The 26,130-nt window shown below is 41.7% G+C and overlaps 2 protein-coding genes across 8 annotated transcripts in view; both read right to left on the bottom strand.

Moving 5' to 3' along the window:
- Positions 1-23,794, bottom strand: part of nckap5l (NCK-associated protein 5-like) — an 85,530-nt gene extending 61,736 nt beyond the window's left edge. Inside the window, exon 1 of one of the 3 annotated variants that reach the window (XM_061904307.1) lies at positions 23,410-23,794. The gene's annotated coding sequence lies outside the window, so the exon portion shown is untranslated. The remainder of the gene's footprint in view (positions 1-23,409) is intronic. The other 2 variants (XM_061904306.1, XM_061904310.1) reach the window with 2 other exon arrangements.
- Positions 23,795-25,225: 1,431 nt separating this feature from the next.
- Positions 25,226-26,130, bottom strand: part of kansl2 (KAT8 regulatory NSL complex subunit 2) — a 45,764-nt gene continuing 44,859 nt past the window's right edge. For all 5 annotated transcript variants that reach the window (XM_061904313.1, XM_061904312.1, XM_061904316.1 and 2 more), the window contains exons 8-10: positions 25,795-26,048; positions 25,511-25,717; positions 25,226-25,439 (exon numbers count right to left, since the gene is read on the bottom strand). In XM_061904313.1, coding sequence (XP_061760297.1) covers positions 25,383-25,439; positions 25,511-25,717; positions 25,795-26,048 — 518 coding nt within the window. In that variant the 3' untranslated portion in view covers positions 25,226-25,382. The remainder of the gene's footprint in view (positions 25,440-25,510; positions 25,718-25,794; positions 26,049-26,130) is intronic.

Genomic DNA, 26,130 nt, shown 5'->3' with positions numbered 1-26,130 from the left:
ACAGCATTATTTTGCATTTTAATGGAGACGGAGACGCAAAATTGATTCCCCGCCTTATTCTGGTCATTTAACAGATGCAATCCACTTAACACACGCAAAGCTGTTCTACTAAACATGTGCAACCAACTTTGCACGTGTTCTAGTACACGCAAACCTTAAGTAATTCAGGCTCTTAATTGCCTTTTTTGGGGGGGGTGGATCTAAAGATTTGTATTTTTTACAGCATACATAAAAAAAGATAAGCAAATGCATAGGCAATTATTTACAGTGACCATACATTTACATTTATATTTTTATATCATTCAGTGTTATAAGCATCCCTCTTAGGGCAACCATAACCATACTTGCCAACCCTCCCGGATTTTCCGGGAGACTCCTGAAATTCAGTGCCTCTCCCAAAAACCTCCCGGAGCTGGAGGCCACGCCCCCTCCAGCTCCATGCGGACATGAGTGGGGACAGCCTGTTTTCACGTCCGCTTTCCTGTTATATAAACAGCTTGCCTGCCCAATCACATTACAACAGCTACGGATTTTGATAAAAAACTGCACACACAAGGAGACGAAGCAGAAGAATGAGTAAGTTACAGCCATGGCGACGCCGTCTGTAATAGAGTGATTCTATGTTGTCTGTTGCCATCTCCTCGTGAATGTTGGCTATAGCGTTATGGGGTTGCTTTTTGATTGGCCAACGATTTACGTGGTGTTGTGCACCTGACGGCGAGTGACTCTCGCCAGTACGCAAATGGCAGAACAAAGGTTACTCAAATAGTGAAAGGTAAGTGTTGTTTTTTTAGTAACCAGCAAGCACAGTACAGTTAGTAGAACAACTGTGTTTTTATTACTGTGTATTTGATAGGTGCCGTCTGAAATTCAACTATTTATTTATAAATATAATAAAATAAATATGTATAGCTAGAATTCATTGAAAGTCATGTATTTCATATATATATATATGTCTATATACATATATATACATATATATATATATATGTATATAGACATATATATATATATATATATGTCTATATATATATATGAAATATATATGAAATACTCGAGTTGGTGAATTATACTCCTCCCCTCTTAACCACGATCCCCAACCCAACCACGCCCCCACACGCTTACACCCCCCCTCCACCTCCCGAAATCGGAGGTCTCAAGGTTGGCAAGTATGACTATAACTGCCATGTGGCATTCAATGAAAACGAGTTTGACACGCCTGATATAGAGTAATCGATACATTACTCGATTCCTAAAGTGATGGATAGCTGCATCCCTATTGCAGATCAATTTAAATATTGAAAATTCTTTGTCTTATTGTCAAATGTTGGTATATTTAGCAGAGGTGAGTAGGTGAATGATTAACGTAGACAAGTACAAATAAGTCCTGATTTTGTAGAGGACTCGTTCATGACTAGCATGTCTGTCCAATGTGCATTATCACAATAGATTTCAAACCTCTTTTGTGGGTTTGTATGGTTAAACCTAGTATAAATACATCTTGTTGCTATTGTGCATTACCAGTTAGGAGCGTTTGGACACTGCAGCGTGTTTGCCTGGCAGCCACCGTACAATTGCTGGCCATGTCTCCTGCTTGCCAAAGGCCGGGCAACATTGTATTTGTGACGCCAAGCGCACTTCCTGTCCCTCACTCACTGTGTACGGGCAGTGGCGGTTCTAACTCTCTCCACTAAACGATGCAACAATTAACTGCAAAAACAGCTTGAGGGTTAATCAATAATGACCAAAATAAATCATTGTCTGCCCCCACCGAGCAAGCATAGCGAGGGAGAAGCAACGGTTTATCAGCAGATGGTTGATTTGAATAGTTTCTGTGCACATAATGTGAGACATCATCCTTGAATTACAGTTGTAAATCAGACTTGCAGGGTACAAACGCTCATTGAGGGCCTGGACACTTTAATGGGTAGTAATGCGCACAGCTCCGTGTGGGGATAGAGCACAGCCACTCCATCCCTCCCTAAAGACATGTGCAGGGTGTACAGCTGTGATAAAAAAAGCTCCAGAAGTGTCTTATGTGCTTATTTGCATATATGGGCCCTCATCAGGCTGGAGCTGTAACCAGTATGCCACCATTGGCAAAGTGTGTAACGCACACCAACAAATTGTTTTGTTTTGAACAATCAATCAATCAAATTTTACTTACATAGCCCAAAATCACGAGTGTCTCAAAGGGCTGCACAAGCCACAATGACATCCTCGGCTCAGATCCACACAAACGATGGATTACTACAGATCCACCATTGACTCTTGTTCATTAGCAAAAGCAGCTATGACTAACATTTTTGTATTAGCTTCATACTTGCCAACCCTTCCGATTTTCCTGGGACACTCCCGGATTTCAGTGCCCCTCCCGAAAATCTCCCGGGGCAACCATTCTCTCGAATTTCTCCCGATTTCAACCAACGATACTGGGGCGTGCCTTAACGGCTCTGCCTTTAGCGTCCTCTTCAACCTGTCGTCACGTCTGCTTTTCCGCCATACAACAGCGTGCCGGCCCATTTACCAGAGCCCAAAAAAAGTCTGCGGGCTATATAGCGTTTTCTATTCAAGCTCCAGTACTCTGGAATGCCCTCTCGGTAACAGTTTGAGATGGTAATCCAATCCAATCCAATACACTTTATTTATTTAGCACATTTAAACAACAAAATGTTTCCAAAGTGCTGCACAACAATATTAAAAACAACATTCAAATTCTATTCTGAGCTCCACCAATGACTGAATAAAAAAAACAAAAAAATAAATACATATAAAACCAATATACAAACAATATAAAATAAATATGATTAAAAACGATTTTAAGGGTGAAACCAATTAAAACAGTAAATAGAAATCCAAATTTTAAAACACAGAGGGCAACAGAGGACCACACAACTCACATAGTGTTTAAAAGCCAGAGAATGGGGGGGGGGGGGTTGCCCACATATGCGGTCCTCTCCAAGGTTTTTCATAGTCATCATTGTCACTGTCACCGAGGTCCCACTGGGGTGAGTTTTTCCTTGCCCTCATGTGGGCTCTGTACCGAGGATGTCGTCGTGATTTGTGCAGCACTTTGAGACATTTGTGATTTAGGGCTATATAAATAAACATTGATTGATTGATTGACATATGCAGCTTTTACACACAAGCGAATGCAAGACATACTTGGTCAACAGCCATACAGGTTACACTGAGGGTGGCCGTATAAACAACTTTAACACTTTTACAAATATGCGCCACACTGTGAGCCCACACCAAACAAGAATGACAAACACATTTCGGGAGAACATTCTCACCATACCATAACACAAACGCAACAGAACAAATACCCAGAACCCATTGCAGCACTAACTCTTCCGGGACGCTACAATATTCACCCTGCCCCTCCCCATCTCCCGAATTCGGAGGTCTTACGGTTAGCAAGTATGATTAGCTTGTTGGTTCCAAACAGACTATAATATTCCCTTTAGACTGACATGAAAAAACACTGCTGGTTGCTGAATTTGTTAAGCAGATTCATTATCGTAATGTTATTGTAACATTTCGGGATATTTAGGTAGACATAAATAAACACACAGCTTACCCTGATGCTGTGCCGCATGTGCTTTTTAGCATTTGGCTCTGAATGATGCGTTTAAGGGGACTTGGTTATGGCGGCACTGAGTTGAAGTTGTAAATGAGGCGAGTGAAAAAGCGACAATTTGGTTCTTCAAATGTTTAAAGTTTCAACTAAAATGTCTTTCCAAAGCTACAGGAACCTTCTTAACCCCATCAAATGCATCATCCCTGGGCGGCAGTGATTTACTAAACTGTAGAATTCTGTTTATACAGCATGTTTATAATATTGAAAAGGTAAAAATTAGCACGTTTACACTTCAGCAAACCAGATAACCAGGTTAAGCATTTGCGTGATTGGACAGCATATGTGATGTGTCCAAATACTTCAAGTGTACTGAGTTTAGTATTTTTGTAAGCACCGACCCAATGCTGTCCGTACTACCAGGTATTGATTTAAGTAAAAGCAAACAGTGCCATATTTCAATTAGAGCTGTGTCGATAAAACAAAATCAATAAATATTGCAATAGAGACGTAATTGACATCAATAATAAAGGTTTTTGATAAATTGTTCGATATATGTATACATTTTCTTGCTTGGAAGAAACCGGAAGGAATGAAGCATTGTTGGTTGCATGAACTAAGGCACTCACGCTCTCATAACCAAGCAAAACAGAAAGTGGTCAACGAGCAATGGAAGGGACAGAAATGGTCGATAAATCAGGAAAACACACTTTAATAGTAAACACAGATAGACGGACAACATTCACACTCACATTCACACACTAGGGCCAATTTAGTGTTGCCAATCAACTTATCTCCAGGTGCATGTCTTTGGCGGTGGGAGGAAGCCGGAGTATCTGGAGGGAACCCACGCAGTCACAGGGATTACATGCAAACTCCACACAGAAAGATCCGGAGCCCGGGATTGAATTTAAGACTACTCAGGACCTTCGTATTGTGAGGAACATGCACTAACCCCTGTTTCACCGAGCTGCCCACGAAGGTTACATTTGAAATAGAAATATTAACATTTTATATTTTTTTCTCCTGGTCCATATTTTCCACAGGTCATAAAAAAGATCAAAATGTATCGATATTGACAAATAAAATCTATCAATATTCTACCGCTACTAAAAACAAAACTTATATCGTGATACAGTTTTCAGCCATATTGCCCAGAGCTAATTTTAGTACCTTTGATGCTCCTGATGTCACATCCGGTTTCATACTACCGGTTGGCTCAAACACTTGGTGAGAAAACAAGTACTCAAGCGCTGCCTCTGGTAGTGTTACAGTTTTCAATGCCAACAAAGCAAGTATGTCTGATAAAAAAACACACAAACAAAGTGGGGCTCCCTTTGTTCCAAAATGTGCTAGCTTGATGCTAAATTACATTGGCTTTGCCTTACACATGCTACTGATTAGCATTAGGGATTTTACATGGCAATTTAAACTCCAAATTTAGTAATAAAACCTCCAACTAAGATGTACGTTACTATCAAACAGTTGTTGTAAATATAAGTACTATACTTTAAATAGTTTAAGCACATAGTAGGTCTCAACATGAGACACCATTAGTACATTCAACTTAACGGGGTGGCGCAGTGGGAGAGTGGCCGTGCGCAATCCGAGGGGCCATGGTTCAAATCCCACCTAGTACCAACCTCGTCACGTCTGTTGTGTCCTGAGCAAGACACTTCACCCTTGCTCCTGATGGTTGCTGGTTGGCGCCTTGCATGGCAGCTCCCTCCATCAGTGTGTGAATGTGTGTGAATGGGTAAATGTGGAAGTAGTGTCAAAGCGCTTTGAGTACCTTGAAGGTAGAAAAGCGCTATACAAGTACAACCCATTTATATTTATTATTTACTTCCTGACTAGGCAACACATCGTAGTTCTAACACTACTTTCATATAACGTCTTGGAATTGCAACTGCATGCAAAGTCTACTAAATAATACTCGCAAATGAGACTCAGGAATGTAATAATAAAACAAAATTTAACAACTCGACAGCACAGTTATAATAATCTTCTCATTTACATGTTATGTTACTTAGAAAAATAGATTTAATTATTAAACAATCACCATTTATTAACACACACAAAAGTACTGAAAATAAATTACTGGGAATTGATATTGTATCGGTTCAAAAAGAAAGATATTTATGCCTAATGGCAATGACTAATTCCTGACTAGGCAACACATCGTAGTCCTAATACTTTCATATAACGTCTTGGAATTGCAACTGCATGCAAAGTCCACTAAATAATACTTGCAAATGAGACTCAGGAATGTAATAAGAAAACAAGATATAACAACTCGACAGGACAGTTATAATAACCTGCTCATTCAAATGTTATGTTACTTAAAAACATTTATTTAATTATTTAAAAAAAATCACCATTTATTAAGACACACAAAAGTATTGAAAATAAGTTACCAGGAATTGATACCGTATCGGTTCAAAAAGAAAGTATATGTATTCCTACATGCAGTTGAGATGCAATTGATTGATTGATTGAAACTTTTATTAGTAGATTGCACAGTTCAGTACATATTCCGTTATATTGACCACTAAATGGTAACACCTGAATAAGTTTTTCAACTTGTTTAAGTCGGGGACCACGTTAATCAATTCATGGTACAACAAAGAGGGTATAAAAGTGTGGAGAGGGGCGTGTCCTACGCGTCCCCTGCGGGCGGAGCATGTGCGGCAGCCGGTCGTGAAGCAGCAATCAGGTGAGCAGATACCTCAGCTGGGACGAGTTATCCAATCACCTGTTTCCTTTATCAGCAGCGTTGGAAACCATGAGGGGGGCTTGCAAATGGAGTGTGAGAGCCAGACGGAGAGAGAGGAAGATTACATGTCATTTGAGCTGAAAAGCTGCGAAAAGACTGTGACCAGAAAATAAGATTGTAAAAAGAATAAAAAGTGTGTAAACCACTAAACCAAGGTGTGGTGTGTACGGCACATAAACGGGGGGACCAGGACGAGGATCTCCACAAAAAGATATAGGGACGTCAAAAAGGTTCCTTGAGATGTAATGCAAGAAGACAACATTTCCCAAGACTTGGGTGAACTATAATGAGTGACACAACCTTTTTGTTGAAAAGAGCCAGGAATGTTATTTTACTCTACTTTCTGTTGAGTGTTGCTATGCATCACTCGGTTACGGTCGCATTTGGCGACATAATATGTAGTGTTTTGGGCCGTCGGTGCGGTCGGCGTTCACGCTTGCCTAACTGGCGCGGGCAGACGGAAACCCATCACTCAGGCGGTCTCGGCCCGCCGTACAAACCGCGCTAGCAGAGCGAATTAACCAAAAATGACGAAAGTGAACAAACTCTTAAAGACTAAAAAAATACACAACAAAGGTCATGTAAACACAGACATGATGATGACCTTCCTCAGTGCACAAGCGTGAACATTGTGGCAACCCCTTAGAACTCCTGCTATGTAGAGTCAAGTACATCGGACAGGACTTTGTGGTCTTGGTGACATTTGGGCCCACACACAATCAGCCTCCTCCATGGTGTTACAAACATGCTGCGTGAGACTCTCCAGGGAACAAAGGAGTCACGGAAGTGTCAATGAGGCGCATGCGATGCAGCAATGCGTAGATTCACCACGTTTTGGCCACGTGTAAGTAGCGGGATTTAGTCATGTTATCTCAACCTCCTCTCTCACTGCTCAGTCTAAGCGGTAGAACTATTTATGGTATGGAATCAAAGACAATGTTGATGTCCTTGTTTAAGACACACTGATGTAGATTGGAGAGAAGTGCTCACTAAGCACATAGTGGGAGAGGCTTTAAGGATGGTGGGGGTGAATAAAGCTGCTCAGTAACAACCTATTTCCAGGCAAATGAAAATAAACTGCAGGGGAGTACAAAGGAAGACTGTTTGGAAGAGGCAATGCAGCCTCATTACGGACTGTATAGTTTTCCAAGCACATGAACTCATCAAGCGGGTCACAGAAAATACGGCTCGGACCGTCGCGTCCGAGCCTAAGTTTGCAGTTTGATCCACCGTATCCAACTTTATAAGGATTGTGACAAATGTATTTGTCCTTTTTCGACAAATCTTAACCCAAATAACGTTGCTGTTCGAGGCAAATGTTTTTAACTTATGCAACCATGGACAGATTTTACTTGAAAGTAAAGACATGACTTCAAATTTGAACAGTTAACAAGCATTCATTATGTAAAATTTACTTTTAATGATTTAATAAAGTTATATGTGTCTGGGGCGGCATAACTTGGTTGGAAGAGTGGCCGTGCCAGCAACTCTAGGGTTCCAGGTTCGATTCCAGCTTCCGCCATCCTAGTCACTGCCGTTGTGTCCTTGGGCAAGACACTTCACCCACTTGGTCCCAGTGCTACCCACACTGGTTTAAATGTAACTTAGATATTGGGTTTCACTATGTAAAAGTGCTTTGAGTCACTAGAGAAAAGCGCTATATATATGCGGAGCAGGACACGCTCTAGCCCTGCTCAAGATGGCGGCAAGGAGGCGGAGAATGCGGCAGAACGGAGAGGCGGGGCGTGCCGGGAGCAACGCCGCTGCAATCCAGATCAGGTGCGAGGCTCACACACCAGATAACAATATACATATCTCCTCGCAGTATATAAAAGGGGAGAAGGAAGAAAGATAAAAGGAGGAGGTGGAGTATCCGCAGCAGATGCAGCGCAGGAGCGATCAAAGAGCGACAGAGAACAGCACACGAGAGACGACGACGCGGCCGACTGAAAGAGCCACCAAGGAGCGAGCAGCGGAGAGGAGCTGAAAGAGCGATCCGAGCAGCTCCCTGCGTGGTTGAGGTGGGCGGGGTTTGGTGCTTGCGGGGTGTATAACATAGTCAGGAAGTATCATGGATGCAAAGGATTCTGGGTATTTCTTGTGTTGCGTTTATGTTGTTTTACTGTGAGGATTTTCTCCCGAAATGTGTTTGTCATTCTTCTTTTGTGTGGGTTCACAATGTGGCGCATATTAGTAGGAGTGTTAAAGTTGTTTATATCACAACCGTCAGTGTACTCTGTGTCACCCAGTATGCCTGCCAGTCGTGTGCATGCATCTGCGGAAGCCTCTCACAACATGTTGCTGGACTGGTAAGCAGTTTGTACATGTTGTAGAAGGTGTTTAAGGCAATGGCTTCATAGCATGCCCTTATTCTTGTCATCTGGGTGACCACCAGCAGATATTGGTGAGAATAGTTGTGGCTCCCATTGTCTTCCTCATTTTGTGAAACGGGTCGGAATGGCTCTTTGACTGGTAAAGGTTGCCGACCCCTGCACTAGGCAATAAGTTACTACCCTGATGGTGTCCAACATATAGCAACTTCAAAATGAACAATCATGTCAACATTTGCTCGCCACTTTAAAGACTGTTTATGAAGATTTAAAAAAAAAGTGTAACTGATGTGGGAGTAATCCCGATTTGCCGTGGACAATCGCGTGAATAACTTAAAGAGATATTTTTACCGTTTGAAAAGGGAAAAAGAGGAAGTGGGCAGCTGAGTGGAAAACATCTGTGTGATAGAACATGCATGATGATTATTTCTCCCACGTCCACGCAAACGCTGTCGTGCAGCTCGTCTGGGAGCTCCTCTTCCGTGGGGCCACACCTCCATGGGGTCCTGGAGGAATATTTTGATATGCTAATGCGGGACAGCAGAAGCTGCTTTGGCGTATCACCATGGTAACGCCGGTACCTGCATGCCTCAGAGCCCAGACTGATAAAGGCGTGATAAGGAGCCTATCTTCAAAGTGTCAGCGTACACTACGCCACACAGCAGAGATAGTCGACTACAGAGAGGTGCTGAGCCGTCTGGACACCCCACCCCTCACCCACCCCCAACTTCACTACTAAGTACACATGGACAACAAGCTGAATGGGTCAAAACACGCTGAGGCCCTCTACAAGAAAGGACAGAGCCGCCTCTACTTCCTCAGGAGGCTAGGATCCTTCAACGTCTGTACAAAGATGTTGAAGATGTTCTACGAGTCGGTGGTGGCGAGCGCCTTCTTGTACGCCGTGGCCTGCTGGGACAGCGGGCTGAGAGTGAAGGACGCTAACAGACTGGACAAGCTGGTAGAAAAGGCCAGTAACGTGGTGGGAGTGGAGCTGGACTCTGGCGGTGGTGTCAGAGAGGAGAAGTCTAGCAAAACTCCTAGCCATTATGGACAACACCTCCCACCCACTACACTCGGACCTTGCGGAGAGAATGAGCACATTCAGTGGAAGGCTCAGACTCCCAAAATATAACACGGAACAACACAGGAGGTCTTTCATACCGACAGCCATCAGACTGTATAATGCATATGTTCCTTGACTGAACTTAAATGTAGAATATATGTAGAATATATTCATATTATTCATACATTATATATATAATATATGGTATATATAATTTATTATTATTATTGTTTATTGTGAGCGAACTGTGGTGCTGAATTTCCCCCAGGGATCAATAAAGTACTTTCTATTCTATTCTATCTATTCTAAATGTTGTCATGTAGGACCAAACTATGACTGAACACAAATATAACAAAGACAAAATGACCTCAGGATGATGAACTGACCTATCATTCATTTTTAAATCTCAATGGAGACATTTTGAAAAATGTTCAGTAGTTTGGGATGGCAATGGTCCCATTAAAAGTTCAATTTAAAGTCCTAAGGATTGTCACACACAATCTATCGTTCATCTTACAGTAGTGAGTACAGGCGTATTTATGGCTTGTGCTTTTATGGATTTAGCTTGTTAGCTTGATATTAAAGTTAAAGTTCCAACGATCGTCACACACACTGGGTGTGGTGAAATGTATCCTCTGCAAGTGACCCATCTCCATGTTCACCCCCTGAGAGGTGAGGGGAGCAGTGAGCAGCAGCATGTGCCGCACTCAGGAATCATTTTGGTGATTTAACCCCCAATTCCAATGGCGGTTAAATTGGGCAATGGGTCCCCATTTGTATAGTCTTTGGTATGACTTGGCTGGGGTTTTGAACTCACAACCTTCCAGTCTCAGGGCGGAGACTCAAACCACAAGGCCACTGAGCTGATTATCCAGCCGTTATGTTAAATGACTTCAATCAACAAAAGAATCACAAAAGCCACAATTTATTTTCATGCATTAAAGTGTAAACATGCAGCTTTAATGTAAGAGTTTAAACATAATATTTAGAGTTTAAGACATTCAAAGAAAGAACCTCTAGTATACATGACCCAAACATACCATTTATTTTTATCAATCTTTGTAAATAAAAGTCTGAAAAAGGTTGTTTGACAGTAAATTTGGGGTCTCAATTAGCATAATTGGCAATGATATATATTAGAGATGTCCGATAATATCAGACTGCCGATATTATGGTTAGGGTTAGGGTTACATGCTTTAAAATGTATCGGAAATTATCGGTATCTTTTTCAAAAAGTAACATTTATTACGCCGCTTTACGAAGTGGTACACGGATGTAAGAAGTACAGAGCGTTAAACCTTAAAGGCACTGCCTTTGTGTGTCGGCACAGTCACATAATATCTTCAGCTTTTCACACACACAAGTGAATGCAGGTCATACTTGGTCAACAGCCATACGGGTCACACTGAGGGTGGCCGTATAAACAACTTTAACACTGTTACACAAATATGCGCCACACTGTGAACCCATACCAAACAAGAATGACAAACACATTTCGGGAGAACATACGCACCGTAACACAACAGAACAAATACCCAGAAACCCTTGCAGCACTAACTCTTCTGGGCTACAATATACACACCCTCCCATCTCAACCAAAAAACGCGCCCAACTCAACCCTGAAATTCCAAGCAGCTGTTTTGAAGCATGTCAAAAAAAATAATGCATTTTGTGACTTCAATAATACATATGGCAGGGCCATGTTGGCATTTTTTTCCATAACTTGTGTTGATTTATTTGGGAAAACCTTGTTATATTGTTTAGCCTACTCAGTGGCTTAGTGGTTAGAGTGTCTGCCCTGAGGTTGTGAGTTCAAACCCCGGCCGAGTCATACCAAAGACTATAAAAACGGGAATCATTCTTTTCCTGCTTGGCACTCAGCATCAAGGGTTGGAATTGGGGGTTAAATCACCAAAAATGATTCCCAGACGCGGCACCGCTGCTGCCCACTGCTCCCCTCACCTCCCAGGGGGTGATCAAGGGTAATGGGTCAAATGCAGAGAATAATTTCGCCACACCAAGAGTGTGTGTGACAATCATTGGTACTTTAACTTTAACTTTAATGCATCCAGCGGGGCATCACAACAAAATTAAGCATAATAATGTGTTAATTCCACGACTGTATATATCAGTATCGGTTGATATCAGAATCGGTAACCAAGAGTTGGACAATATCGGAATATCGGATATCGGCAAAAAAGCCATTATCGGCGATTTTGGATGTCTTTTAATTGGGTTTTTTGGCCGACATAGAGTACCTTCCATTGGCTCTGCTGTAAGTAGACTTTTATTTATGTTTATTTAAAAGTTAAAATGTCATGTCTTTCATAGATTGTGAACGATGGGTAAAATTCCACAAAAAAAGTGTATTTTCCCTTTAAGTTGACTTTTTTTCTATATTTTATTTTGCTGCTCTACTTTCTATCGTTTTTGCCTATTTTATTACGACAATGTAACACATGCTGCACTTTGTACAGCATTGGTTTATCAACATACATTAGCCAGCCCCCCCCTGAATGTTAAAATTAAGTTTGCCAAATATGTACACTCTTTTAAATTAGAGATGAACTAGCAACTTGATGTGTTTATGATAGTCCCCACAACGAAGTTAGTGTGAAACTAAGCACACAAAGGAAAGTATATTAATATACATACAGGGACAAGCGGTAGAAAATGGATGTATGGATGGATAACGTGCACATACAGTCGTGGTCAAAAGTTTACATACACTTGGAAAGAATATAATGTCATGGCTTTCTTGATTTTCCAATAATTTCTACAACTCTTATTTTTTTGTGATAGAGTGATTGAAGCACATACTTGTTTGTCACAAAAACATTCATGAAGTTTAGTTCTTTTATGAATTTATTATGGGTTTACTGAAAATGTGACCAAATCTGCTGGGTCAAAAGTATACATACAGCAATGTTAATATTTGGTTAAATGTCCCTTGGCAAGTGACATGTGACACAGACACAGAACTTTCCTTCAGAAGGTCTTATCTTTTTCCATGTGATGCCAGATGAAACAAAAATTGAGCTGTTTGGCCAAAAAAAAAACAGCAATATGAGTGGAGGAGAAAAGGTGAGGCCTTTAATCCCAGGAACACCAATCCTACCGTCAAGCATGCTGGTGGTAGTATTATGCTCTGGGTCTGTTTTGCTGGAACTGGTGCTTGCATATGTCCCTTCTTGACTACACTCAAATGTAGAATATATGTAGAATATATTTATATTATTCATATATTATATATATAATATATGTTATATATTATTTATTATTATTATTGTCTATTGTGTGCAAACTGTGGTGCTGAATTTCCCCCAGGGATCAATAAAGTACTTTCTATTCTATGCTATTCTATTTTTATTCTATTTACAGAGATTAAATGGGACAATGAAAAAGGATGATTACCTCCAAATTCTTTAAGACAATCTAAAATGATCAGCCCGGAGGTTGGGTTTTTGGGCGCAGTTGGGTGTTCCAACAGGACAATGACCCCATACACACGTCAAAAGTGGTAAAGGAATGGCTAAATCAGGCTACAATTAATGTTTTAGAATGACCTTTCCAAAGTCCTGACTTAAATGTGTGGACAATGCTGAAGAAACAAGTCCATGTACGAAAACCCACATATTTAGCTGAACTGCACTGATTTTGTCAAGAGGAGTGGTCAAAAATTCAACCAGAAACTTGCCAAGGGACATGTTATCAAATATTAACATTGCTGTATGTATACTTTTGACCCAGCAGATTTGGTCACATTTTCAGTAGATCCATAATAAGTTTCATAAAAGAACCAAACTTCATGAATGGATTTTGTGACCAACAAGTATGTGCTCCAATCACTCTATCACAAAAAAATAAAGAGTTGTAGAAATTATTGGAAACTCAAAACAGCCATGACATCATGTTCTTTACAAGTGTATGTAAACTTTTGATCACAACTGTACATGTAGGAAACATGTTAAATACACAATACAGTTTGGTATGAAGTGAAAAAGCTATTTTTTAGGATGAAGTTTGGATTTATTTTGAGTAACTTGAGGTTTGGAAAGGATGGTTGTAAGATTCACGTCCCTATTATCCATCCATCCATTTTCTTCCGCTTGTCCCTTTCTGGATTTCGGGGGGTGCTGGAGCCTATCTGAGTTGCATTCTTTAAGTAAATTATAACTTTTCATACCGTATATCCTTGAATTGTCGCAGGGCATATAGTATGCGCCTGCCTTGAATTACTGCTGGGTCAAACTCGCTTCGCAAAATAATTAGCGCATGCTTAGTATTACTGCCTGGTCAAACTCGTGATTTCAATACCGGTAATTTGAAATCGCATAAAGGGAAGAAGATTCAGAGCTATTCAGTAGGATTTAAGGTCCAAGCTTACATCACACTCAAATTTTTACTGCATGCCTTTGGTAAGTGCCGGATTGAGAAGGGGTTTTAAAATAATTAGTGCATGCTTACTTTTACTGAATGCCTTTGGTAAGCGCAGGAGTGAGAAGAGGTTTTAAATTAATTAGCGCCCCGGCGGCAATTCAAGGAAATACGGTATCTATTCAATATAACCTCTGTGATTGGTTGGTGAGCAGCCCCGCCTTTCACACTTAGTAAGGTGGGATAGGCTGGATGGATGACAACAGAGGAGAAATGATGAGGCTAAACAATGGAGATCAACTAATACAAAGGGTTCGATTGCAATTAACTATTTTTTTCCCCACATACAGTATATTAAAACGATTGTAGCTGAGATAGGCCCCAGCGCCCCCTGCGACCCCAAAAGTGAATAAGCGGTAGGAAATGGATTGATGGATGATTTTTTTTTCTTTTTTTATTATTGCAGGTAATTTTGTCTTAATTTTTTTATTTTTTTTAACTAGTTCGTCCTTTTCTCAGGTCAATACAGTTAGGATCCATCCATCCATTTTCTACCGCTTGTCCCTCAAGGTCGCGGAGGGTGCTGGAGCTTATCCCAGCTGCTTTCGTGTCGCCACCTCATAGCAGAGCCAACACAGATAGACAACATTCACTCACATTCACACACTAAGGACCATTTACTGTTGCCAATCAACCTATCCCCATAACATAGGCTTATTTTTTTATTTTTTTTACTTAGTTCTTAACCTACTCAGTAGCTTAGTGGTTAGAGTGAGATTGGCAGGTTGTGAGTTCAAACCCTGGCCTGGTCATACCAAAGACTATAAAAATGGGACCCATTACCTCCCTGCTTGGCACTCAGGATCAAGGGTTGGAATTGGGGGTTGAATCACCAAAAATGATTCCCGGGCGTGGCCACCACTGCTGCTCACTGCTCCTCTCACCTCCCAGGGGGTGATCAATGGGATGGGTCAAATGCAGAGGACACATTTCACCACATCTAGTGTGCGTGTGACAATCCTTGGTACTTTAACTTTACTTTATGGTTTATTGGAAGAAAAAAGGAGAAAATTAGGGTAGTCGGCCATGAGCGAGCATTGATCCTGATGATGAAGTGACTAATCAGTGAGGAAATGTGACTAGAAATGGGACTGGGGGCAGCATGGCTCGGTTGGTAGAGCAGCCGTGCCAGAGGGTTATAATAATAATAATAATGGATTAGATTTATATCGCGCTTTCCTATTATTAGATACTCAAAGCGCTCACAGAGAAGTGGGAACCCATCATTCATTCACACCTGGTGGTGGTAAGCTACATCTGTAGCCACAGCTGCCCTGGGGTAGACTGACGGAAGCGTGGCTGCCAGTTTGCGCCTACGGCCCCTCCGATCACCACCAATCATTCATTCATCATCATTCATTCACCGGTGTGAGTGGCACCGGGGGCAAAGTGTGAAGTGTCCTGCCCAAGGACACAACGGCAGCGACTTTGATGTCCATAGGTGGGAAGCGAACCTGCAACCCTCAGATTTCTGGCACGGCCGCTCTACCCACTACGCCATGCCGCCCTAGCTTCCGCCATCCTTGTCACGTCTGTAGTGTCCTTGAGCAAGACACTTCAGCCTTGCTCCTTGCATGGCAGCTCCCGCCATCAGTGTTTGAATGTGTGCATGAATGGGTAAATGAATAGGTGAATGTGGAAACAGTCTTAAAGCGCTTTGAGTACCTTGAAGGTAGATCAGAGTTATACGAGTATAACTCATTTATGACTTTCAGACAACACGTGGCAGGCTTCCAGCATTTAAAACTCACCTACACCAAAGTACAACAAAATCCTCAAAAGGTTTGACGATCAATTCATAATTGTGGCTGTCCCGAGTTGACCTTTGACCTCAGTTACCTCGACCATCTTGTGTCAATGAGAGAAACAAGAGGCTGTGAAGCAGGCATTGTTACCAGGCCACAATGAACACATTCAATGTCTGCTAACATGGCTGCTGTCCATTTCAACGCCTCGTCAACATCCACACAAGCAATGCAAAAAAAAAAAAAAAAAAGCCAGTCACTCCACGCCGCGTTTTCCCTCTGTCATCAAAAGCCTGGCTAGCGCCCTATGTGACGTCTGCACAAGTAACATGATGTGGGACACAAAGGCGTGTAGCACATCTGGTAACAATTAGAGGCGAACACAAGCGGCCCGTACTTCTCGCTGCTTGCTACACTCCAATAAAGTCACCCTTTTTTTCATGATGTAATGCAACACTACTTGGATACGCTACCTCAAACTGCACTGCACAAACATTGACGCGAGAGGGAAACAGAAATCCTCCTTCATGGATGAAGTTACACGTAAAAAAAATGAAAAGTTTTGAAGTGTTTTGGCTGTCAGACTATAGGAAAACTGGGTTTTTGATGCTTAAAAAATAAACACTTGAACACAATGACTTTGTGTGGAAGGGAAAGATGCAACATGTTGAAAACGGACGGCGCGTGTCGGAAGACCATAACAATAATGGTGGACTCAAGTACATTCGTGGGGATTGGCTACATTAGCATCACTTGGGGTTGACTTCATCCTTACTCCCCACGCTGAGAACGGAAGTGTCTCGACACTTTTAGCTGCGAGAACCAGCATTTGGATGAAGAATTATTGAATTCCAAGAAAGTATGGATGTAGGATAGTGTTGTAATTAGCGGTGTTCCAATACGATATCTATATCGGATATTGGACTGATATCAGCAAAAAAAACAAGCATTGGATGACATCAACTTGCAGCTAAAATCTCCAATACAAGCTCCATTACAAGCAGTTTTGCATTCGTGGAAAGCTGGACAGAAAGTTATGTCACAAGGGGGGGTTCGCATCTTACTGCGGGGTCGTTCTTCCAGGATGTAAACGGACAACTCCGGACAAGGCATGTAGGTAGGAACATCATTTATTCCTCAAAAATCAAATACGTACCAAAAACAGACCACAGGCAAAATGAAAGCGTGCCGATCGCACGGGAAGCTAAGGCGAGACTCGGCGCAGGAATCAAGAAACATAGGAGACAAGGAATTTACCCAATGTAGCTGTTGCATGTAGCAAATGATGAAGCCAGACTTAGCGTGGCGAGCAAGGTGAATAAATAGCTCTCTGATTAGTGGTTGACAGCAGCAGAGTGTGCCGACCGCTAACCTGAGGCAGGTGAACCCAATTTTTTTTTTTTTTGTCCTGTCCAGCTTCTTAGGCAAATCATATAGTTGATGTGGATGCCCATATCGGCTGTTCAGATTTACTTTACAAAAGAGAAGTGTAGGATACTTCTCTTGTTGCCTTATTTCAATTTGACTTTATTAAATGTATTTATATTATCGTTTGGTACAGCCGGGCCGGAGCAGGAGGGGATAGAAAGAGAAAAAAAGGAAGACAGAGGGGGAAATTGTGGGGATAAGAGGGGGATTAGACAGAGAGACAAAAACAACAACAGCAAACACAACAATAACAACAAAACCAACAACAACAATAAAACAACACCAGCACATACGATGTGTACAAATATGATCGTAAAAGTGATAGCAAATAAGCAGTTAGTGAACCCAATTAATCCCCTATGGAAACTAAAACAAACCCAGAGCAGCACAAACAGGAACTAAGGGAGTCCAAAACTAACAGAACATAACAAAACATAATCCGGGCCACGGATCATGACAACTTATCATCTAAATGTCCTCCCATAAGCACACAAAGTTGGTCTTATCTTGTATTTTCGTGAAGTCATTTCAAAAAGGTAAAGATGGTAGGCTATAGGCTACCAGGAGCTAGCAGTTACATAACAGCTATGCACACAAGCGTATGTCATATGTCCTTAATTGAACAATATTAGAACCTGACATTTGTCAACATGAATAAGTATCAAATAATTATAGTTGCATTATACCTACGTATTTAGTCCCCAATGCAGAAGCATATGAGAAAGTATCCGGTAACAAACGTGTCCGCATCATTAAAGTTCCTGCTTTGTGAGCTTAAATTATTTATTGTCTGTACTTCTATGCTCTAAGTTAAGTGTTTTTCATACCTACTAATGTTATGTGTTTGACTATTTTCACTTGATCAAACATTTTGTCACATTCTGCACTACAAAATGTTTTAGGAGACCTGCGAATGAAAATAGTAGCTGCACTAACCTACTCATATTTTTTGCGCTTAAAAACTTCTCTATGACTTTAGCTACGGACTTCTTCTGTTAGTTTGATATAGTCATTAAGGCCACAAGTGGTGGAAAAGTGTATTACAACAAATGAGTACCGCTGTGGCCCACACGGACCACAGCTGAGAAATTGATTTTTTTTGGCGGGCCCTCTACAACAATAGGCCCTATGGTTAAGAAACACTCGTATAAAAGATCAGCACGCCGCAATGTGAAAGCGCCCAGTATCATGCCATCTGAAAGATTCATTGAGATTCACTCTTCAGAGTGAAACCTAAATATTTTACAGATCTTCTTTTTCTCCGTTCAAATCCAGCAACCCTAATTCCTGATCTTAGACTTGGTCTTTGGTCAGAAGATGATAATAAGAGTACATTCGACCCTCATTCACAGCACACATCATTAAGTTTTATAAATGGGTAATTTAACTGAGATGTTCTTGTTTTGGCCAGGAAGAATAATCCAGAATGTGAAAAAAAACAACAAGAAACACTCCCTCATGACTCAAGTGACACTCGGAAAATGTGATGGGGTCATCATTTTGGTTGAAAATGAAGTCTTGTGTGGATCTAATAACACTTTGTCTGCTGGAGACACTTTTACTCAAACTACTTCCTGCTACCTAAAAAACGTACAACAATTCTTCTCAACAAAATAGGAAAAATATAACCTTAGGGAAAAATCTAACTCAAAACATACTTTGGCATATCAGTGTGGAATTAAATTATGGAATGGATTAAGCGAAGAAGTCCAACAATGTAATAATACGATCCAATTTAGGAGACTGTTCAAACCACAAGGAAGGAAGGATTGTAATAAGTATGTAATAAATAAGATAACTGTTGTATTTAGAGTACATTGATGTAAATTGTGTTATAAAACAGTGGTCCCCAACCACCGGTCCGTGACACATTTGCTACCAGGCCGCACAAAAACCTTAATTAATTTATAAACTACCGCGTTTTCTCCAACTTAACTTTCACCAGTCCCACTAAACACAACTATATATTTTTTTATAATAGATGTGTATTACAACTCATTTATTACAGTACAAGGGACAATGCACATTAATGGACATATAAAATGTTAGTGTGCCAAATTGTAGCCAAAGGCAAATTTTTCATGCTTATTCGTGTTGCTGTTTTTATTTGCCACACGTAGAAAGCCGGTCCGTGAAAATAATACATACATTGATTGATTGATTGATTGAAACTTAGTAGATTGCACCAGGAGCGTGGCCAGACATATTTCACTGGGGCACGTGCCCCACTGTTGATCTGCAGTGCCCCAGTAAAAATTTCACCAATAAAAAAAAACGCTTCAAAGTTTTAAGTCTACATAACATAGACAACAGCGCACATACTACTTAGTATGGTAATTGCTACTGTATTCACTCCACGAAACAGTGAGCACATGGCTAATTAATATGGTAATTTATTCACGTGTGGATCGAGACTTCGGTTGAGAGAGAGAGAGACAGAGAGAGAGAGAGAGAGAGAGGGGATTCGAATCACTGCGTGAGGTAGGTGACGTTAGCCAACAACAATTTGTTAATTACAGTATTTTGATTTTGATTTGACTCAAACTGTAACTCCTAGAAGGATTTAAGAAAGTTATTCGCCCGCAGCAGAGAAGAAGCAAGGAATGAGAGATGTAAGTGAAGTCCTAGCTAGCTAGGCAAAATCATTGTCTTAAGTTGATGCTAAGTTAGCTAACATTATTCTTTGTATCAAGACAAACATATTCATTTGCTGTACGAGCTGTCGAGCGAATTTCCAATGAACATGAAACATCATGTTGTTATTGTCTGCTGGTTCTGCATCAATGATGATTTGGAGTAAGCATGTGTGAGTTGAGTGCTTCTCAAATGGTTTATCTTCAGGAAGAAAAAAATTTTTCCATATCAAGTCGTGAGCCAAATTTTTAAATCATTCAAGTTTATTTCACAGAAAAATAGCACAGTAGACTTGTCTTGTTAATCGGTGTGACTTTGACTAAAATAATCTTGTTTTGTCACCAGAAAAATGGCTACAGCTAAAGCATCTGGTTTTGTTTCCAGAAAAAATAGTAACATTTCTGTATTTGTATTCAGAAAGATGGCTTAAAATATCGGGTGTTGTTGCCCCATTTAGATTAAAAAAAATATATTTCCATGTCTGTCCTGAGTCGTCCTCCAACTTGTTAGTCGGTTTGCCTTTTGCTAAAATACTCACTAATAGTCACTAGAAAAATGGCTAAAAATATCTGGTTTTGTTGCCACAATTTGATTTTTTTCTCCCTAAACTTTTTTTTTTCATGCACACATCTGACTGCGACTCACTGAAAATGACACACAATCCACTTTTGTGTCACGACCCACCAGTTGGGAACCACTGGTCAACTGTATAACAGTTACTGTAAAATTTCCATGTCTGTCCAGAGTGATTGACCACTTTGCCAAAATGAAAAGGAGACGTTACAGTTTACTTCTCAGAAAATGATTCCATGAACAGACACACAACAGTTGTTCATTTATTCTACTACTGTGGCTTTATTGTTTTGTGTATATTTTATAGTTTTGTGTATCTGAAATAGGATTAGCCACATTGCCATAAATGGTAATTAAATAATATAAAAGAACCCAGAGATGTAGGGGTGCTTTATTTTTTTTTTTACTTTTGTAGATGTTAAATTTGCAGAGGATTACTGCAATATATATTTCAAAAAGATTCATTGCTCTTCCTTTTTGCTTTTACCAGTAGCAGTTTAGAAGTCTGGTGCACAAGTAGGTCAAATGCATTAGTTAATTTCAGGTGGTTAATCAAAGATCCATACAACATAATCTGAAATGATTTCATAGTTTAAAGCAATATTTATGTATTTTTTATGATAAATAAGTGCTAAAAATGTTTTTGCTTGCGCGCTTTGCATGCTCACATGAATTATTTGTGCCCCAGGTGTGCCCCAGTACAGTATTAGGTCTAGTGACGCCCCTGGATTGCACAGCACAGTACATGTTCTGTACAATTGACCACTAAATAGTAACACCCGAATAGGTTTTTCAACTTGTTTAAGTCTGGGTCCACGTTAATCAATTCATGGTATAATTAAACCGGTGCCTGGTAGAAAAAAGGTTGGGGAACCCTGTTATAAAATGAGAACGGGAAGTAAAAATAGGTGTTAAAAATTGCTATGAAGTGGAAAAAGGGGGGTAAATAAATAAATGGGTTGTTTTTGTATAGTGCTTTTCTACCTTCAAAGTACTCAAGGCGCTTTGACACTACTTCCACATTTACCCATTCACACACACATTCACACACTGATGGAGGGAGCTGCCATGCAAGGCACTAACCAGCACTCATCAGGAGCAAGGGTGAAGTGTCTTGCTCAGGACACAACGGACGTGACGAGGCTGGTACTAGGTGGGAATTGAACCAAGGACCTTTAGGTTGCACCCAGCCACTCTCCCACTGCGCCACATTTTCCCGTGGGATTAAACAAGCATTGCTTCTTCTTACTCCCTTTCGAACATGTTGCAAAGGCAATTATAAATGTGTAAAATATGGGATGGATCATCTTGAAACTGTATTCATGTTCGAAATAAACGTAGGTCGTGAGTTCAAACCTGTCACAAACGGGCTTGGTTTAAAGTTGTTTCTTCGATGCAGAGAATGATTTGCACGGGCGAGACGTGACTGTGAGTACATTTTATTTTATTTAATACTATAACTAATAAGACAAACAGAAGGCACGAACGATGGCGGAAGTACAAAATTAGGCTGTGAAACAAAAGACTAGCATAAATGCTGCAAACTACAAACATGAAACCAAAACACTTGCTCGATTGGCATGAATGATAATGACTATAAACAAAACTAGCACAATAGCATAAATACACAAACTTACAAGGCATGGAACTGGACGAGGGCATGAAGGAGGTGCAGCAAGGCTAGCGTGTGAAGATCCCAGAATGAAGACAAGAAAAAGAGTGACTTAAGTAGCCGTGATCATTAGTGAAAACAGGTGTGAGGCTGAGAACGGGGACGTGACATGACAGGTGAAAACTAATGAGTTGGCATGGAGACAAAAACAAACCAGGAAGTGCCAAGACAGAACCAAATGTCCAAAAAACCAAACCGAACATGACCAAAACAAAACATGATCCATAGATGTGACAAAACCCTGGCCGAGTCATACCAAAGACTACAAAAATGGGACTCATTACCTCCTCGCTTGGCACTCAGCATCAAGGGTTGGAATTGTGGTTTGAATCGCCAAAAATTATTCCCGGGCGCGGCCATCGCCGCTGCTCACTGCTCCCCTCACCTCCCAGGGGGTGGAACAAGGGGATGGGTCAAATGCAGAGGACACATTTCACCACACCTTGTGTGTGTGTGACAATCATTGGTACTTTGACTTAATTTGAACTCAACCTACCAATTTCAGCATTCTTTAAGAAAAATGCATTCTAATTCCATTCATTAACATTGTGAAAAACATTTGTCATTATTTTCAAGCGGAGTCTGAAGCTCACTATTCTTACAACACAAATAAACACTGCAGACATAACAATGCAGACTTCCTCTATTTGTTTTTTTTTTTTTGCTTCAGTTGCACTTCCATTGTGATGACTGCAACACTAACCCTCCTTTATGTGTTCAGGGGGGGAGATTACTCCTCTAATTGCTATTAAATGATGATTCAGCAGTTCCAGATGCTGCATGACACATTGAAACAATAACGAGACAACATGGCCTGAGACGTAAAGAAGAAGCGACAGGAGCGTGTGCTGCAGTGCAGACATGGACACATGTCCCAAGTGAGAAGAAGATCTCACCACTGTGGGCCTTTTCTGCTCCTCATGCACAGTCAGTCAAGCAGCTGACAGCTGCCATCACTACACGCACTTAAACCTCCCCAAAGAATGGATGTGAGACCACCAATGTGCTTGTTATAAAGTGTCCGGGGCCTCACAACTCCCCGGTGGTTGTTCCGCCCTTCGCCTGCTGCCACCGAAGCCTCGACGTTACTACCGGCCGTTTTACTTGGAACCCCCCCCAAAAAAGACACAATTTTGAATGTGTGCGTGACATCGAAGGAGAGATTTACCTCATTGTGTCGGAGATCCTCAACGCCTGAACACCATCTTAGCGACAGGGCGCCGGTTGATTAGTAATCATGAATGTGCTGGCTTCATTTCTGCCGCTGCTGCTTGGCCACTGCAGCCTGCGCTCCTCAGTGTTTAGGTTGAGGAAAAGTGATGTCATTGCATGAAGCTTCTTCTACCCGCCCACATTTTTTGAGGGGCTGTCCTTTCGCTACCAAACACAACTCCAGCCCATACTTGTGCATGGCTTCAGCTTTTCTTTTTTTTTTTTTTATCAACTCTCCGCTGCACACATCTTATCTGCACTCTTCAATGCCAAGGATGGATGCTTCATGTCTTCTTTTTAATGTGGAATGCTGCTGCTAAACTACATCTCTCAATCAATCATCCATCCATTTTCTATCGCTTATTCCCTTTGGAGTCGCTGGTGCCTATCTCAGCTATAATCGGGCGGAAGGCATCATACACCCTGGACAAGTCTCCACCTCATCGCAGGGCCAACACAGATAGACAGACAACATTCACACTCACATTCACACACTAGGGCCAATTTAGTGTTGCCAATCAACCTATCCCCAGGTACATGTTTTTGGAGGAGGGAGGAAGCCGGAGTACCCAGAGGGAACCCACGCATTCACAGGGAGGACATGCAAACTCCACACAGAAAGATCCCGAGCCTGGGATTGAACCCCAGACTACTCAGGACCTTTGTATTGTGAGGCAGACGCACTAACCCCTCAAAGTTTATTCATATAGCCCTGAATCACGAGTGTCTTAAAGGGCTGCACAAGCCACAACGACAGATCTCACATCAGGGCAAGGAAAAACTCAACCCAATGGGCTACAATGAGAAACCTTGGAGGTGCAATGGACGTCGAGTGGATCTGGTTAATAGTGTGAGAGTCCGGTCCATAGTGGGGCCCGCAGGTGATCATGTTGAGTGGAGACAGGTCAGCAGCGCAGAGACGTCCCCAACTGATGGACTGATGAGTGGTCCACACCAGGTCCCGACTTTGAACAGCTAGTACTTGATCTGAAAACCTCTCCACGCAAGAGAGGGGGGCAGAGCAGAAAAGAGACGGCAGATCAACTGGTCTAAAGGGGGGGTCTATTTAAAGGCTAGAGTATACAAATTAGTTTTAAGATGAGACTTAATTGCTTCTACTGAGGTAGCATCTCTAACGGTTTCTCAGAGGGCATTGCAGAGTCCTGGAGCCCGAATCAATAATAAGCTGCAGTTCTTTGAACACAGATTTCTTGCCGGGACATATGGTACAATACAATCAGCAAGATAGGATGGAGCTAGACCATTTAGTATTTTATATCCATCCATCCATCTTTCTGCCGCTTGTCCCGTTCGAGGTCACGGGGGTTGCTGGAGCCTATCTCAGCTGCATTCGGGCGGAAGGCGGCGTACACCCAGGACAAGTGGCTCCATCACAGCGCCAACACAGATAGACAGACAACATTCACACACAAGGGCCAATTTCACAGATAGACAACATTCACACTCACATTCAAACACTAGGGCCAATTTAGTGTTGCCAATCAACCTATCCCCAGGTGCATGTCTTTGGAGGTGGGAGGAAGCCGGAGTAGCTGGAGGGAACCTACGCAGTCACGGGGACAACATGCAAACTCCACACAGAAATATCCCGAGCGCAGGATTGAACCCAGGACTACTCAGGACCTTTGTATTGTGAGGCACATGCACTAACGTAAGTAGTAAAACCTTAAAGTCGCATCTTAAGTGCACAGGAAGCCAGCAAGAGGAAATTATAGAAAAATGGGATTGTGTCCTGAACGAGAACAAGAGAATTTGAGTGCAGTAGTTTAATGAAAGCAGACAAGTCAGACCGTATGCACAGAACCATGTGACAAAGAACGGTCATTGAACACACCAAACTTGGCAAGTTTGTCAAAGAGCTCAGCTCAGGTGGTCTTTGTGGAAATGGGGCGTTTGGTAAAGTTTTCTTCATCTGGGCACATTGACTGCAGCATCTTCTTCCCCTCCTGCAATCTCTGAACCTTCCTGGTGAGAATAAGCAAAAGTCATGAAATAAGCAGTGCAGTTAAAGAACAATAGAGTAGGTTGAAGTCAACCTGGTTGTCCACAGTGTCGCTGACATCTCTTTCTGAAAGCTCCTGTCCTGAAGTGTCCAGGTCAACTTGATCAGGGTCATCTGCCGTCAGGATGCCCATGGGGTCCTCAGCTATAGCTCGAATAGTTTGGTCCTCCAAAGCCAGGGCTGTGTCAAACTGCAGAGGCGATGGAGGACCGTTTATTCCATCTCCTTCCACATCCAGGTCCTGTAGAGCAGACGTATTTGCCCGGTAAAACAAAATAAACAAGCTATTCCGGAGATGGAACCCAAGTCCACACGCACATCACTGAACTCCAAAGGCAGGTTCTCTGTGGGCTGGAGCTCAGCAGCACTCAGGTACATGTCTCTGATGGGTGGGGTCAGCTGCTCCTGCGGGGGAGGCTGCTGCTCAGGTTGGTACATGGGAGGAGGCAGGGCGAGGTGAAGCGGGCAGCGGGGTTCATCAGACAGACCCAAGTGTACTGTGCGGTCACATGGGACATCCTTCATACCTGGACAGGTTTTGAACAGCACCTGGTTGCTGTCCTGGAATATGTCTGAGTGTGTGACTGTCAAAGACAAGTATCCACTCATACATGATTATGAGCGTTCCCCCCAAAGTAAAAAACAAGGTTGGGG

The sequence above is a fragment of the Nerophis ophidion genome, linkage group LG06 (genome assembly GCF_033978795.1).
Source record: "Nerophis ophidion isolate RoL-2023_Sa linkage group LG06, RoL_Noph_v1.0, whole genome shotgun sequence".
NCBI classification, from domain to species: Eukaryota; Metazoa; Chordata; class Actinopteri; order Syngnathiformes; family Syngnathidae; genus Nerophis; species Nerophis ophidion.
Note: the sequence above shows the minus strand (reverse complement) of the source record. Positions and strands in the feature narration are given on the sequence as shown.